At 39.9% G+C, this 17,919-nt stretch overlaps 1 protein-coding gene across 4 annotated transcripts in view; it reads right to left on the bottom strand.

Moving 5' to 3' along the window:
* Positions 1 to 5,845: 5,845 nt before the first annotated feature.
* The window catches only part of LOC140992037 (peripheral plasma membrane protein CASK-like), a 44,661-nt gene continuing 32,587 nt past the window's right edge, over positions 5,846 to 17,919 (bottom strand). For 2 of the 4 annotated variants that reach the window (XM_073462256.1, XM_073462257.1), the window contains exons 16-27: positions 17,755 to 17,840; positions 17,374 to 17,442; positions 17,208 to 17,276; positions 17,061 to 17,096; positions 16,437 to 16,475; positions 15,737 to 15,933; positions 13,834 to 13,949; positions 12,251 to 12,331; positions 10,331 to 10,411; positions 9,814 to 10,016; positions 9,089 to 9,172; positions 5,846 to 7,753 (exon numbers count right to left, since the gene is read on the bottom strand). In XM_073462256.1, coding sequence (XP_073318357.1) covers positions 7,577 to 7,753; positions 9,089 to 9,172; positions 9,814 to 10,016; positions 10,331 to 10,411; positions 12,251 to 12,331; positions 13,834 to 13,949; positions 15,737 to 15,933; positions 16,437 to 16,475; positions 17,061 to 17,096; positions 17,208 to 17,276; positions 17,374 to 17,442; positions 17,755 to 17,840 — 1,238 coding nt within the window. In that variant the 3' untranslated portion in view covers positions 5,846 to 7,576. The remainder of the gene's footprint in view (positions 7,754 to 9,088; positions 9,173 to 9,813; positions 10,017 to 10,330; positions 10,412 to 12,250; positions 12,332 to 13,833; positions 13,950 to 15,736; positions 15,934 to 16,436; positions 16,476 to 17,060; positions 17,097 to 17,207; positions 17,277 to 17,373; positions 17,443 to 17,754; positions 17,841 to 17,919) is intronic. The other 2 variants (XM_073462258.1, XM_073462259.1) reach the window with 1 other exon arrangement.

Raw genomic sequence — 17,919 nt, 5'->3', positions numbered from 1 at the left:
TGTAGGCTAATAAGTCAGATTAGGGTTAGCCCAAGACACTGAGGAGCACTGATCAGGTTTTTGTAGGGGCCCTTGCCTCATTGTGTATATGCCTGAAACCTCATTCATCTGTGTGTTTGTAATTACTGCAGCAGACCCATAAGAGCCAGCACACAACAGAGCTTATCGTTTGAGTTTTATGAATAAGTGAGAAAACACCCCTTTGCTCACTCTCAGAGGCCTAATTTGAGATGTTTTTGATCAGTGGGGCACGCTGTCAGAGGTACAGAGTCCTGTTAGTCAATGCAGAGCAAAGTCCTGCAGATTGGTTTCAGAGGGCATGATAGACTCCTGTTAATGTGAGATCCATTTCAATAATTCAACACAAACATGGAAGCAACAGCCTCATAGCGCAGTGTTTGCATAGGTTGCCGTCAGACACTAGGGGTGTCGCCGATAACCAGTATTGACAATAACTGTGATATTTAAAAAAATGAAATATTGATATTGTGTTAATAATAGACATATGATAATATTGTGTAAATAATCCAGATCCTCTTAAACTCCTCTTCTTTTCTCACTTTGTTATGGTAGGTGGTGATAATGTGCCTTACAACGGAAAAAGAAGAAAAAGCTGCAGTAATAGTTAACTGTTAGCGAGCTAGTGGCTAGTAGCTGTGGCATGCATCTGCTGTGCAGCTGATTCTCATTGATTTACTACTGCTGTGCAAAATCATGTCAAAACAACAGACATGTATGGTTGCATAGACTTGCATAAGGAATGTTATTAGACAAAACACAATAAAGAAAATTTTAAAAAAATCATCAGAGGAAAAAGGAAGTTATCATGTTGGTTGTTTTTCTGTAATTTGTCACAGTTCAGCCACCAGTTCTACTTATTCCTTCTGCGAAACTCTTAAGGTTTATAGTGTATTTAGGTGCAGTTATACCAAAACACATGAGCCATAATGAACAGCAATTGCAGATTGTATTTGCATTTGATCAGGCACTGGTTCAAAAAATGTCCAGCCTTGAAGGTAATAAAAGCAGAAATGTTTGATAGAGGTCTCAAGGCTCAAAACAGAAAATAATGTAAGACTAATGTCGAATGCTTGCAGCAGAATATTCCACTTTTTGTCAGATTGTGAAGGACAGTAAAGTTTTCTGACATTGATTCTAATCACACCTGATCAGCGGTTATTTTTTCTCCAGAGACATGCAGCCATTAGAGTTTAATTCCATCTCCTCAGCCACAGGTTTTAAAGCAGCAGAGTGACAGCAGCATAAAAGGAAAGCTGTCCTCGGTGTGTAATTACACGACAAGGCCAGACGTTTTCTCCTTGTACAGCAAACTGTTTCTATAGCAACCAAGTGTTGCAGAAAACATGCGTCTGAATTCATCCCAAGAACAAATCATGATGATTATACAAAGATCATTCCAGGACGTAAATAGGATGAATTTTATGCAGAATTCTGAAGGACTGAGGCGCTTTTCATCAAAGTTTTTGCTAATGATCCTTCACTGTATTTCTCAGGGTTGTTTATGAAGAGTTTGGTTCATCATCAGGGCCCTCACACCTTTCCACATTGCAGTCAAACAAGCTCCAATGCCAAGAAAAGCCTTGAGTCAAAACATAGAGCTCTGCTTTTGTTACAGTTTTGTCTTTTATATCTAGTTTATGAAAAGTAGACCTTGTGCTCAAACTGAGAGAGAAGTCTGTGATGCAGTCCTTCCTGAAGCACTTGTGGTTTACCACCACACCGGTTTTGACTCATCTGCTTGCTCATATATTGCATTACATGCTTACGTGCTGCAACCACTAGACCACATTAGATATGAGAATGTCCGGAAGGCAACTGGTTGTTTTCTGTCAGAGAAGGCTGTACGTTTTTATTTTTCTGCTCTAAGTTCTAAACTTTATTTTAATGTGGAGGACAAAACTTTTGGAAGAATTTTAAGATATTATATAAGGCCATATCTGCCAGCTGAAAGATATTCAGTTTACTATTATAGAAGAGTTAAGAAACCAGAAAATATTCTTAATTTAGAAGCTGGAATCAGATCCTTTAGACTTGTTCTCAACAAAAATTACTCAAAACTATAAAATGTAAGTTAATCAATTTATCAAAAATATTGGCAATTGATTAAATACTTGACAACCATACGATAAATCGTTGCAGCTCTAATGCATTATACTGTTTTTAAACTCATCTGTATGCTTTGCAGATCAGATTAAATACTGACCTCTGGCCAACAGTCTGGAAATGTTCTATTAAAATGTATCGCAAATCAGTTTTATCAGACTTTCCACTGTCTCATTTCACATAGTTTGTGTGTTCCTGTGAAACTGCCACAGTCTCTGCAGTGGAATCATTACTGTAGCTCAGACAACACTGGAGTGAAGAAAATACTTCCAATATCCAGTAAATCAAAATGAGACAACCGCCAGACAATGGTTCACGAGTGGCTGCTGACCTCTCATCATATCACAGGATTTCCTGCTTTCTCAGCTCAAAGCAACCAATTCATAACTGCTGGAGCAAGCAGTGACTTATCTGTGCTTCAGAGCCAGAGTACACAGTCAAACAGCCATCTCTGCAAACACACGGCGGAGGAAAAACAACAGTCCGCCGTGAAGCGAAGCCCCTAGATGAGCCAGCAAACTCCCCGGTCCATTTAGCACTGAGTTATTCCATCAGGCTCGTCTGTCTGTCTCTTGAGGTAAAACATCAGTCACCCATCAGCTCACCGCGTCTCACAAGACTGATCGGTTCGCCCTTGGACACAAGGACAGCAGGCGAATGGACAGGCGGCAGATCACTGCTGTCAGGGGAAGACCTTTTATCTCCAATCTGTCAGCTTTTCAGGAGCCTAGAAAAATGGGCTGTTTTTAACTGATAATCGTGTACAAGAGTGACAAGAAGTTTGGACAAACTTGTGAAGACTGAAGGGTCGTAATGTTCTCTGGCTTTCTGGTTCAACATTCATTCTGTAGACTAATCAAAAATCACCTGAAGTACATTTCCAAGGTTGTTGCCTGTCAATAAAAAATGCTGATAGCTGATAGTTGGATTCATGCTTGTGTCATTTTGAAGAGCAGCAGTGAGCATTCACCTTCTGGTTAGATTATTGCAGACTGAGCACTGATAGGTTGACTCCCTGTCCAGTCTGAGGCAGGGAGCAGGAGGTGATCAGGAAAGCATCAACAATTTTCTTCTGCCTGTTTTTAGATTTTTCCTGCTCCTCATTTTCTGGAAATTTTCTGGACATTGAAGTGAACCCTCATTTACTGGAGTTCTTGTCTTGGATTCCACACCACACCTTAATGAAAGGTCACAGTAGAGAAAGGACCTGCAGGCCATCACCAGCTCTTACTACCACTCCCGCGGCATCGTTCTTGGAATCACTGAGGACATTTCTTAGAAATAAAGAGCCAGGCTTCCTGAAGTTCTTGCTTGGGGATCAGTGCTTCCCTGGGGCCTGCTCTCACCTTGCTGCTTCTTTCTGACCCCAAATGTCTCAGGGCCACTCTCCTGGGTGATACCATCCACAAATCTGGCTTCATGGTCTCTATTGTCTTCCCAGTGTCTGTTGCCTGCTGCCTGCCCAGCCTTCTGATTGTTTCAACAACTGCTCCACCTGCCTTCCCAGCTTTTTGTTCATCGTACTGATTGTTTACTCCCATCTGGCCAGCCTTCTGATTGTCCTCCCCACCCTCTGTGCACCTGCCCAGCCTTCTGGTGGTCCTCATGACTGTTTCTACAGGCAGTCAGGCTGCCTGTTGCAGGCCTGTTTTTAAACATTAACCAAATAAGCTTAACCTTACTGCTCTGAGTCCACGTCAATACAAATTATTTAGTAAATGATGTGAACCATCTGACCTCAGTCTTAAAATGAAAGCTGATGTATCTGTTCAGCGTTCATAAGTTGTTGCTCTGTGCACCTCATTTTAGGGGTCAATTTACCTGAATCACAGAGAAACACATCTAGAGGATTTCTTTGGTAGAAAGTAGTTCTGATATAAACTGTCGACAGTGAGGCTTGTAGGGTATCTGTAGGCTTGCAAAAGATGTTTTAATGTTTTTTTTTGTTTTCAACAGTAAGAATGAAACTCGCTTCACCTCCATTGTACTGAGGTGACGACAGGAGTTACTGGGCAGCCCTGAACTATCTACATGGCTGACCCTTTAATACTTTGATCTGTGTTCACACCAGAAACCTACCTGTCCGGTTTAACAAAAGATTGTAGAAACAATCCAGCCTGTACAGCTGATATTGTGCAGGTTCTTTCAGCACATCTCTTATTAAATTGAAGCTGTAGCTGACAAGCAAACACTTGACATGTCCTTGATGGCCAAACTTCAGTCTGCTGCTTTGATTTTCAATATTCTGAACTTGGTTTGAACTTGGAAAGTGTTTACAGTTGTGCTTTAAGGGGCAAACAGTGTGTTTTTTTAAAACACACAGACTCATCTGTAGTCTTTGCATGCTGCATTTTGACATAACGCTCCATCAGCCAGACAGGCAGGAAGTGAAGAATAAACGGGCATCAAGTATGAAATTGATGGCTAAAAATGTGGTTTTGAGGTGAATAATCCATTTAACTTTGGAAAATTTAAATGCTCTTTAGCTGTGAACAGTGATTTAGTTTAAAAAATAAATGTTTTTTAAATCTATATATACTACTGTATGGACATTTCTTTACACTTTGAGTTTCTTGGAGAACTTGAATTTCTCAGTACTAGGGTCATCAATCAATGGAATTATAATTTCATTTCCTGTTTTGGCCTCCAACCATTATGAAAAGTTAATCAAGAAAGCAATTATTTAAAATATTTTTTTCCCTAAAGTTCAATGAACGCATGACAGTTTCAAAGTCACTGAGTATTTGTTTTAAATAATTGTGATCTCAGTATTGACCAAAATAATCAGCATCGCTATGATAGAGCAGCCCTACTCGGTACCATTCAAAGATTGTGATGCACACTGAGAATGTTTAATGAGGAAATGAGCTAAGACACAAAATGCCTTGATATGATGAAGACTAGCATAGTAATGCTGTAAGCTGCATAAGCCTCACACCAACTACCAAAGGTTGTTTTTGATGGCACAACTTTGAGCAGAGTACATTTCTTTTATGATTGAGCTTGTAATTTGCTGAAAAGAAAAATCCTATTTAAATGTCACCTTTTTTAATTAACTTGTGCAAATACATATTTCTTATCAATCTCAAGGACACCTGAGCAGTACAGGCCTTGGATTCAACCAGTAAACCTGAACAGATTCCACTGAGGCTTTGCAATCCTCTTTTAATGACCAGACACTTGTGTCTCCTTGAAAACTGTGCTTCAAATCAATACAGACGGAGAAAGAAATCAGTTTATTACGTGTTCCAGTGTTACTTAAGCAGGGCCTGGCAGCTGTTTAAACTGAGCTTCATGAGGGTATCAATCAGTTTTCAGAGAATGGGGCTGGTTTAGACTGTAGAATTATGACTAAAGCAAACAATGCAATGTTGTGTTATTTATGAGAGGAATTTGATTTTATATAGACCTTCATTACACTTTCCTTGTGGGCATGACATTGAATATAGAATAGATTTACATAGTCATGTCTGAGGGAGTGTCTCATTAAAAACGGATCATTTGGAAATCCAATAGACAAATCCTTCACTTGATACAACAAGCCAATATCCAGGATTTTTGTTTGTTTTGGAAGCAGTGTTTCAAAAAGCAGTTCTGCAGCACGTTAGACTGAGTGAAATCCCTGATGGAATCTGTGTATTAAATTCTCGAAAATTATTTCACACACACATTAACTTACACTCTCACACATCAGAAAACAAACAGAAGGAAGACGAGGCAGTTTACTTTAAACACGTAAAAGGAAATATATTTTTTTTAAAAATGAAATAACAAAAAAGAACAACATTTCATACAGAAGAGCTGCTTTTGTCATTTGCAGAGGTAATTTACACAGGACTTGAAATGAAAACACTTTACTTGAAGTGGAACAACAGCAGCCACACCACACAGTTGAAAATATTCACTTGTTTTTTTTTTATTTTATTTTTTGTAAGACCCTTCAACTGATGTGCCTGCATACTAAGTTACTGAGGGTGGGGCAGAGTTGTGCCACTTCTGGTAAAGCATGAAGAGGTTATGTCACATACTGAGCTTCTTTTAAGGATTAATATACACTGGCTCTTGGTAGTTCACTCGTATGACTTACGCACCATTGAAACATTTACACACAAAATTTAGAGTTATTTTCTCTCCCTTGAAACAAGAATACTCCTTTTTAATATTTTTAAAGACAACAGTTAACAGTTCCAAAACGGTGGCTCTAGGATTGGTTTTATCCCACCTACATGAGGCCCTCCCCTTCCATGATTCCTATCAACACTTTAACAAGCGCGGCTCACTATTAGAGTGAGGAAAGAAGAAAATGGCTGTCGTGGCGGTCTGCCTGGCAGGAACCAGGGGTGTGCATAGGTGTTACCGACGTCCTCCCCGAGGCTCTGATAAGGCAGTTTATTTTTCTCCTTTTCGTTATTTTTTTATTTTATTTTTTTGTCTTCAGCTCAGGAGCCATGTTTAGTGGTTGATGTAAGTGCTTTTTCATCGCTGATCAAGGCCCGAGAATGATTTTCCAGGTCCATTTACCACTGATTAGCATTTCAGGTACGGAGGAAGAGGGGTAAACATAGCCAGAAGAGAGTAGGCAAGACCAAATAAGAACTGTGAGTTGACGAGATGCAGTACACGTCTTCTTCATTGTCCATTTTGTGCAAACTGAGATGTAAACAAAGACCATCAGAGGTTGAGAAGGGAAGCATGGTACAACAGGCTACAGCAACACACAGAAAGACAGCGTAGAGGGATGCAGTGTGCTCCTTCAACAAACTGACAGGCACAGAGGGCCAGTGAAATAAATAAAGGGTTGGGGGTGGGTGAGGGAGAAAGAAACTGCCAAGTTTCCTGTGCTTTTTTGCTTCACTCAAACTTGCATTTGGAGCTGAGGGAGTTACTTGTTGCCACTATAGCAGCTTCTAATGTGCTTCAAAGTTCGGCTTGTTTGTCACAGGGGCCGAGGAGATCGGGGGATGCTGGAGGGGAGGACACAGAGTACCACAAGAAGTGCCTTTAAAGGTCAACACACACACAGGCACCCACATAAGACTGCTTTATGGTCATGCTCGCTATTGCCTTTCCAATGTTACCACCCATCCATCAATTACAAAAGAAAAGTACAAAATATCTACCACACTGCCCCTCCACTCCCCACCCTTCAACTATATAAGGACAGAACCATATTCACTTAGTTTTTATCATTTATATATATATGTATATATATACACAACAATATGCCTTTTAAGGCTGTTGAGAAAAAGGGGGTTGTGGGGGCAGGATGAAGTCTCTGTAGTGAGTCACTAGTTTCTTCATTTCCCTCTTTTTCAGCAACAGTTTATCTACAGAAATGAATGATTCTGATGAGAGAGACGTGATTCAAGGGGATGTTGAACAAAGTTTAGCATCCGTGTTGGATCGAAGATGGATTGTTCAGGGGGATGAGCTAATTGCCGTTTAGTGTATGTCAGTAGACCCAGGAGACAGGGACCCACTGAGAAGTGGTGGACACCAGGTCTACAGCCTCCTCCAGATGTCGGATGGTGTCATCAATCTCATTGTTGATGATGGTCTGGTCAAAGTAGTGAGCGTAGGTCCGCTGCAGCATCTCTGATTCCTTCTGGAGCCGCTGAAGAGAGTCATCCTGAGGGTGTGAGAGAGGAAAAACAGAGGGGAGTTCAGTGGCTGGTTTAGGTGTATATTTGTTGCATGTAATGTGCTTCAGCACATGTGTGGTCATGTTCTATATGTTCATATTCATTTGCACATATTTCGAGTGATTTTATATGAAAGAGTTGCAAGTGTAATTTTCTAATGGCAAGGGCGAGGTTTTGTAACTTTCATCATTTGTGATGTCTTAAGCTGGCAGAGGTTAAGGTCACAACTTTTTAAATGAATTTAGTCAGCTGAGTGTATGACTAACTGAAATTAAAGCAGAACGCTTTGCCCAAGAAATATTTTTTGACTGGACATAAATATGTCGGCACCGTTCTTTTGGATTTTGATGCTTGAGATAAAGCTTAAATTGTATCTTTCTGTTGTTGTTTAAATAAAACCAACAGTGGCCAGTCTTTCTCTAGACCATGTTATTGTTGGGCATTTCAGTTAGCAGCTAGCTTGGTAGATGTCAGCTGTCGAGTCTAAATAAATGTAACGCTACTTGGAAATGTTGTGTTTTGACAGTTTTTGAGTAATGTCAATTCTGCCAGTAATGATGTCATACTAAAAGTAAGCTACATTTTTTTGTTAAAGTAGATTCAATGCATAAACAACATACAGTGCGATCTACAACTTGTGATTAGGCTTGGTTCAAACTTATCCAATTTAATGCTAACTAGACCACCAATGCAGGCCAGAAGTTTATGGATTGCAATCTAAATCACAATATTGATAATAAAAATAGCAATGAGATGTTTCCCTCAAACCGTCTAGGATCCAGGAAGAAGAGGAAAAATTAAATAGAGAGGCAGGGTTGGGCCAAACGAGAACGATGCATGAGGTTTCATCAAAAATGAAGGTGCACCACTGAGAGAGCACACAATTAAGAGGATTTAGAGGAAATCAAGAGGAATGAAGTGGACAAAGCTAGACTACTACTAGAGCTACACAAACACAGAGGCCAGACATGCCTTTCTACAATCTCCAAACAAGCTTAACTCACATGATTTAACCAGTACTTACAGGCAGTTTCCTGCACCACTTTGGAACCTTTAGTGCGAATGAAAATAGGCATGCCAAAGAAAATATAAACATGCTTAAAGAACACAGGGCAGTGCAGTGAGAGAAACATTGAGCAAAGCAAAAAGGATGACAAGCGGATGAAGGCAGTTATCATACTGGGTTTGTTTGAATTGCCTCTGAATTCAGACTAAAATGCCAGTGTAACTGAATTCAGACTGAATGAGAGTTAGTATGTGCAAATACACTGGAACAACTAGCATGAATGAGGGAGGAAGCAACAAAGTACATGTGACAGTACCTCAGTCATGCCCGGGGTGATAGTGGGAGCTGCGATGAAGACAACATAGGGAGCAAACTCAGCTGTCCTGAGGATCTTTAGTGCCTGTTGAGAGAGAGAGCGAGAGAGAGTGATCATTTTATTTTAATTCTGCATGTATTCCACTCATTCCAATCTGCGTGGAAATATTGAGACATGTTCTGTAATGGTGAAACTCGAACATGACAGCACTGTAACATAATGCTGCAGTGCTCATATTCAGCATCACTTTTTCTTGAAGTTGAACAGAATTTATATCAATACAGATATAAGTAATGATTTTTAAACTTTATTTGTAGCTGAATTACTGTTGATCTTGGTGGCTTTATTAATGACTAACGTGGTAGGTGAAGATGACTTCTCCGCATGTTAAAAGTTTGCGATTTACAATATTTCATGATTGTTGAAATATATGTTCCCATGTGTATAAGAAATGCTACTCAGTTGACTCTTAAATCTGTTACTCTGTTAAGGGGGCTGAATATAACATGCACACGTGCTGCTCTAGCCTTTCCAATGATGTGATGGCACTGAATTCAGACATCAGCTGTGTTTACCTGTTGAAGAAACATGACCAGGTCCAAAACCTTTAAAGGACTTTATGTATTTATTTTTTGTTTTTACATGATGTTGTCATTTAAACCTGTCAGTGCATTATGAAGTGCATGTTTGAAAAGTACTTTTTAGACACTACAATCCTTTGTTACCTGTGGTTCAACATCCAGGATGGAGATCATGCCCTGTGCATGGATCTGCCTAATAGTCTCAAGCCTGGTACCATACATGGCATCCTCATGGCTGCCGTACTCCAGGTAGTCGTTGTTGCTGATGTCCTGCATCATCTGGTCATGAGACACAAAGTAGTAGTTCTTCCCGTTCTCTTCGTCCTTCTTAGGAGGCCGAGTCGTGTCTGAGCAGAGAGACAGTTAAGAGGGATACAGATGAAAATCACATAAAAGATAGCTGAAAGAATATGACACTGAGTGTGTCAAAAAAGATTATACAGGAAACTGACTACATTAGTGCATCTATTGACCCTTGAAATCAGACTTCAGACTTGTTGATGTCTTTCTCCTATCAAATGTTAGAAACAACCTTGAATAAGAATGATGCGAGAACTTATACTGCTGGTATCTGCAGATGCATTTTCAGTGCGATGTATGTAACCACCTCAGCTGTTTTGTTGCTCTTGTGTATCTGTTATGTTTGTGTATGTCTCCTTACGAGGGATGGGGTAGGCGAAGCGGTCAGGATGTTTGGTAATGAGTGTGTTCTTGATGTGCCTCCTACCAACTCCATGTGCACCTGAATGAAGGGAGACAGAGACGATACTGAATTAGACAACAGGCTGGTCAATCCTGTAATACACTTTCAAAAATTAAATGATAGTGAAGCAAATGATTTGCTGAGTTATTACATAATAACAGGTGGTCATGCACAGGGGTTTTGGTGTCTGATGTGAATGGCCTCTTCTATCTTTCTTCGGTTTTCTCCTTAACTCCCATTTGATGCCATGTCTGGTTTTGGTCTGGTGTTCACTGACAACTGATGTTGATTCAGTCTGTTGTTTGGAGTTTTTGCCATTTCAGGATGCATGAGATATCTGGGTTGTGTCTTTAAGATGAATCGGCAAAGATCTTAAAGGATAGGTTTGGATTTTCTGTTTCTATCTATGTTAATATTTGTGTGCCATAGGTACATTAAATGGTTTGAGGGTCCAACCACTTCTACTGCCTAGGATGTAATGCCACTATAGAGGGAATTTTCTGTAAGATATGGAAACAAAATTGATATTCGTCGTACCTGTACAGAAATGTAAACATATTTCAAAGTTCAGCTTAAGCTACTATGAGGCTTCAGTATTATGATTCGCCGAGTTGATACGGCATTTTACAAAGTTGGTCTTTTCAGTTAAATTCCTGTTTCCCTGCCGAAGTGTTGTGGAGGGGTAAGTCCTGGCAGTAGCATATAGGTGTAGGAGTTGACAGAACTCTCCCCTTCACAGGGCTTCAAGAAAAAACATACTAGGTTTGCAGTGGTAGTCGATGTTGCACGGTGTTTGGGCATACACTGATTACATAATTTGCCCACTGGCCCCACTGTCATTTTGCTCATTGACGCACGGTACAATAATAAACTGAAGGTGTGTGCTACATGCAGCAGCAGCAGCAGCAGCACCAGTGTCGCAGCACACAGAGTATGAGTCACATTTCACTTATCACATTATCACAGTCAGTTGACTGACGAGATGATCGAGGATTTGTTGCCAAATTGAAAAGCAAAAGCACCTTTAAAGCAATATTTTGATTTTAAACCCTATGCTAACAAGGAACCTGGGAAAAGGAGTCGTTACCTCACTGAGAAGTTGGAGGTGTGCAGCCTGTTTCTTACAGCTCATATTTCAAACTAATTGAGTTGGTTTGTGCTGACTCAGGGAGTCCCCATTGATTTAGAAGTGTCCATCCTGGTCGCAGTTGGGAATTCACATCACCCAGTTATAATACCGTTTGTTTCCTCTCTCTACCCTCCTCCTCTGATAAGATGTTCTACTGGTGAGACTTTGTGCTGAACTGTTCATTCAAGTTGTGGCTAACTAACCTACCATCTGTAATTGTCTCAGTTCCCTATCAACGTCTTTATGGCTCGCCATCCAGAATGCATTTTAGTGACTGCGCAAGGTGATGTAACAACATATTGCTTAATGACTGGTATGGAGTAGAGAAATGATTACATCAATCCATAATTCATTCAGTGCACACGTGGGCATTGTATGAGAACAGCTTGAGAAAGTATTCTTCTGTGCAAGTCAGTAAAATGTCACTGTGTACAGTTCAATTGATGAAAAGTCTGTGGTTCTTCCACTGTGAAATTGACCACAAACTTTTCCACTTCCCTTTTCTGTGTTGAATCATCATGGATGTGTAATTTGGAAGATCATCGATACAACCACATGAACAACTGATCCTACTCTTTGACATGTAATCAAATTGGACCTTGAGTTTAAGATTTACTTTTCAAAACCTTTAAAACCCAAATGTCTGAAGGAGGATCTGTAATCCTGCAACACTACAAAACATAGTTTCAGTCACTATAATAACCCCTAACCAGACAAACAAATTAACACCAATTTTATTGTTTACTTACCAAGCAACACCAGTGTTTTCCTCTTGAAGGATGGCAGTTTGACTACTTCCTCATATGTTACCAGATCTAGTTGGTCAAACACTGCAGAACAGAGGAGAAACATTAGGTTAGCATGCCATCAGCTGTAAATTGTCTTTCACTTTAGGGTTAGATGCAACATAGAGTATAAACTCACCATTTAAAAGGGAAATGTGTTAAAAAATAATCTGACTCACTCTCTCTTTGGCTTGTGAAGCAAGTGGATAATATACCCTCAGTCACCAGTTTATAAGGTTCACCTTATACAGTCCGATACAACAGTCCTGCAATAAATGCTACTTGATTAAGGTTATATTGTTGAGTATTTTGTTAAGCCTGTATTGATTTAACTTAATGGTTATTTTGGGGGCTTTAGTGTGTGACGGTATTCTCAAGTTCACACCAATATGAACATTAAGTTGAATCGTGATCCCTGTTGAAACAAAAGCTCAACATTACAACATGACGGTATGATTTATTTCTGGGCTGATGTATCAAACTGTATTAGTTGGCAGTAATAAACTGGCAACTGAGTGTACATACTCCACAATGGTGTGAAAAAAAAATAAACATCTCAATAAATACATGCAAACCTAATAAAGAATCAGAGGGGCACTAGCAATGCTAATGAGATTAACATTAATTTCAATGCTTGGTCCCTGTGGCTTAAATCAAGCGTGCTCAAACACATGGGTTTTTAATATTTAGAGCCGAGTTATTCAAATGATGCCATATTGTACAACAACTGCTCTTTCAAACAAGCACCCAGCAGACTAGAGGAAGGTCAAATACCTTGAGAAAGCATTAAAACTTGCTTATTTACACTAACCTTGGTCAGAGTGAAAAACATAACCAAGCTGAGTAGCATCTGATCAATTTGAATTACATTTCTTATAACAAACCAAACAAAGCAGCCGTCATTCAAAAGTCAAGGAGACATTAGGAAGAGGACAAGGTTTAAAAGCAGAAAGAGGAGGAAGAAAAACACAGAAGCTGGACGCCAGCTGTCTGGAGTTACTTACATGCAGCCATGTCATTGGGTAAGAGACAGCATGAAATATGGACAAAGGGTGGGAGCGGAAGGGTTAATAAAAAGACACCATAAAAGAAGACAAATTGAACAAAAAAAAAAACACCATAACAAAAATTGTAAACATCAAAAGCTGTTAATTGCAACACTGTTAGTTACTGAGAAACGAGGCAGCATTTGGAGAGGTCTGTCAGAGGGAAAACGCAACACACGTGCAGCAGTTACACAAACCATTACGTTACAAAGGTGCGACAATGTGATCATTTATCCCACGTGACCTTTGAACCGAGACACTTCAATCAAAACATCTGATTTTTAATGATACAATAATACTCTACAAAGTCCCTGACAAAAATTCATCATGCTACCTTAAGTTGTAACTTGAGAGTGGATTTCTTGCACCCTTAATTAGGGTCAACTGCGTAGCTAGATGGAGTACTTCCTCTTTGCTTTGCACTGCGTTGCCTTAGTGAGCTATCAAAGGAGATGCTTGTAGTGGGTTAGCTTAGCTCTGTTGCACCATTTGTTGAATTACCTGCATTGTGCTTGGCCAGGTACTTGTCTTTGTACTGTTTCTTCTTCTTGCCAAACCAGGTGCAACTCGCCTGCTGTTCCTGTTTGGTCTTCTCCATCGCTATACATGCTACACGCCTGAAAAGAACATACAGTATGTACTGTTAGATTAAATGGCCTTGTCTGTCACTCCATATTGATGTGTGGCTTTACATTATTGTAGATCAGAGGTGCCCAAACTTTTTCCAAAATAAAAATTTAATGGTGGGCCAAAAGCAAACACCTTTTGTATTATATTGTAAAGATGCAAAATGGTACTCGGTCAGTTAAGGGAATTTGTGATCCAACTTCTTTTGTAAAGTATTGCTCTGCCCGCTGTACTCATGCATAAGAATGAAATTATTATTTTTTTCTGGTCAATACTGCACATAGAGCCCGTGACATCCTCAAAAAAGTAAAACAATCTTCAAAAAAATCAATAAGAGGAAGCATTGAATGAATCTTGAGGCAAAGTTGAGTTGAGTCTTCATTGCTATTTAGCTTGATTCCCACAGAGGGCACTGTCTACATTTTGATAGGGACAAAAAGTGACAAGTTAGTGGTTGCACTTAATGTAACGTCCTTGTGCAGTTGTCAAGACGGAGTCATGATTAAACTTAAACAAGTAATGTTACGGATCACAACTGACTAACGGCTGTCCTCTGTGCTGTGCATTTCAACATCAGACAAACCGCTAGACTTTGATGGTTTTTCAAAGAGAGGTGAGCGTCTCAACTGTTCCCATTAGGCTAAATTATATGGGTAGGCATTGCTTTCCATGTTGTCAATCATAAATATCTTAGTTATAATTCATTCTCATAGGTTAGTTACATCTGTAAAACAGGAAATCAGTTAATGTGGTTTTATACATGAAGTATGAGACCAGATGTTTGTTGAATAGTTAATCCAGTGCTGCATTTGGTACTGAGAATTAGTTTAACATAATTCAGCACTGTGTTCAATGTTTCGAATCAATTGCCCAATTTGTGGCTCTTCGCTTGCATTTTGTAAGTCAGTATGGCCCCCTGGGAAAAAAATGTTTCATTAGGTGCACTGACATGGTTAAGTTTGCTTAGCATCACGGTGAAGCTATTCCTGAACTCCTGTGGTATACTGGTAACACATCTGTCACATCTGATAGAAGCACCAGGTTCAAATCCTGACGGGAGTGTCTGGCTTTACAACGCTTAATCGGCCAATATTAAGAGGTCAGAGTATCTAACTGTAGCCGCAAGCCTGTGTTTTGATCTATGCGCGCTTTGTCATTTCAATATCCTAAATATTATGTTAATAAGCTGTGTATTGGTGAAACCTACAACTTCACGCCATCCACATCCTAACACATAAAAGCCGACAGATAGCACTAACCTACTACATGAGTGTTATGAAAACATCTCGTCATATAATGACTCTTATGAAACTACACCTAGGGCTGGAATGGTCATTGGTAAATTTCCGTGGTCAATAACCATTTAAAAAAATATCACAGTACACAGTATTATACAGCTATCAATAATAATAATAATAATAATAATAACAATAATAATAACAACATCAGTTGCAATGGCCTTTAATAGGACGAGTGTCTTTTTTGGTTGAACAAATGCTGTGTTATGATTTCAAAAAATATTATGTATGACAGACATGGAACTTGACATCAACTTGAAAACACATCTTTGTAGCAACAGTAAAATTCAGTACCATAGTTAAGTAAATGTGCACGGTAAGATAATCGTCAATTTTCATATTACAGCATGGAAAAAATGGTGTATCGATGCAACTCTAGACAACTCCTGGTATAAGTCCTACTGTACCTTAATGAAGGTTCTAATGTTGGTGGTGGTGCTGTTGAACTGTATTGTTTAATTGTTGTGTGTTCTACTCACCACTCCTGTAGCTCAGGTGAGGGGATGAGGCCTGCAGTGCCATTCTTGGTGTTCTCCAGCTTTCCCTGCCACCAGTTGTGGTCGTCCTTGGAGATGATCTGAATTATGTCACCTACCCGGAAGCGAATGCCTGCCTCCTTACATGGGATGAGGTCGTCTTTGGCCGGGTCATACTCAAACTGAGCACGTACGTAAATCTAGAAGGGCAGGACAGTGAGACAAAAAAAAATTTTGCTGACACAGTGGCAAGGATAGTGTTGCATATAAATATAGGGAAGAATATGATGGGCCAAGCTGCCCATATGAGTGGAGACTGGCTGATAAATCGATAAGTTAGAAATGCGGCGCTGACGTTTGTCATTAAAAGATAAAAAGACAGCAGAGGGAAAATCAAGAGCGTAGCGTGTAAGCCGAAGCAGGAAAGGGCACAGACATTTAGATAAATGAACAGCAGGACGAACATGGTCGAACAAAGCACTTTGCCACATCTCCACCTGTGGCTGTATCAGTTTTATCGGCGGCTAACATCCACATATTTTTTTGTTGCCTTTTATGTCCACTGACAAACCAGGTATGAAGATTAAGCCTTGACAGCTAGCATGGGATCTAGACACCACTATGATGAGGAACCGAACTTTGCGATGGGGGTGGAAGAAGTTGGTATCTACTTCTACGAAGGGTCCACTTAGAGACATCTTACCTTGATGGACAATTTGTCCTTGATAGCAGGTCTGGAGATCTATGGGGTTGAGAGCATCACACACACACTTACACATATATCATGCAGTAGAAAACGTTGGGGGGCATAAACAAAGGAGGTGTGATGAAGGACCCACAATTGGATGGTGAACCTTATATATTCAAGTGTTTGTACTGCATTTCATGTTTGTGTGTGAGATCTTGGAGAATAAGCGCATCGCGAAACAAACAAAAATGGCAAGTGAGTAAGAGGAAGGTGTAACTAAGGCAAATCAGGGTTCCTAACGTTTTCCATCTCAAATTTTGTTACTCATTACAGACTTGCATTTCTCATCAAAAAAATCTAGCAAGGAATTATGCCTATCATCAAGGCCATATTACACTACAGGGATATTTTCTCTAACATCTGCCTTTATTATTTTAAAGGCCAAAGCAGTCAAGCGTTGAGGCCTGACATTGGAGATTGAGACTTGACGGACTGGGGAAGGAGGAATGGATAGGTGCTTTTAAGTGCATACACAGTCAGTACATACATGCAGATTTGGACTTGATGGGATGAGTGTTAGTTTGTCATATCAGTTATGCAGTTAGTGCAGTCACGGTATAAAGAACTGGGAAATCTCACCAGACGGCCTTTTGGCTGGATCGTTGATGGCAGGTCCTGGGTGGGATGACAGAAAATGATGTGTAATAATTTGTTTCACAGGAACCACAACATAGAGACAGGCATTTTTTGTGTGTTTCATAGTGAAGAGCAGAAGCACAAACATACCAGGATGGAGCTGGTGACACTAGCATGACCATTGGCTGGCGACTGCCGGGACAAATCTGGTGACTCTTTCTGCAACAGAAAATACAAAATTAATAGTTTTTTCTTTTTTTCCATCCTTTTGAAGGTGCAAAGATATATGCAAGTGTCTGTGCGTTTTATTCCCTACCTCACAAGACATGGACTGGGACCGGTAACTGGGTACAATCTTGAAGGTGATGCTACCCCTCATCTCCCTCTGTGTGGACAATAAATAATGCATGTTACGTTAATAGCAAGATCATAAAGAAAGTGATACGGTCAAAGCCCTTTCAGCCCAGTACTACAGCTGCTCACTTTTACTTACTCCAAATCAAGTATCACTGATATTATATTAGTCCACATAACATCTTTTGGTGCAAATGGAAATCAAATTTTAACAATCTATAACACACGCTAAACCAAAATACATGCTGAGAATTTAAGATTAAACAAAAAGAAAGGAACACTTAGGGCCAGAAAAGCAACTTACACAGTCCAGATTCTTGAAAGTCTGATCCGTGTGACTTACCAGCATCTTTTGGAGCTGTTCTACAGTCTGATTGGCAACGCTGATGCCATTAATCTCTCGGATCTCATCTCCTACATGCAGAGTCCCTGAAGCAGAGATATAATGAATTAATAAAGGCTACAAATGAGGCTCTTGGGTGTTAAATCAACGCCTGGCAAAGCAGAG

The sequence above is a fragment of the Pagrus major genome, chromosome 24 (assembly GCF_040436345.1).
Source record: "Pagrus major chromosome 24, Pma_NU_1.0".
NCBI classification, from domain to species: Eukaryota; Metazoa; Chordata; class Actinopteri; order Spariformes; family Sparidae; genus Pagrus; species Pagrus major.
The sequence above is the reverse complement of the archived record's forward strand: the minus strand, read 5'-3'. Positions and strand labels throughout refer to the sequence as shown.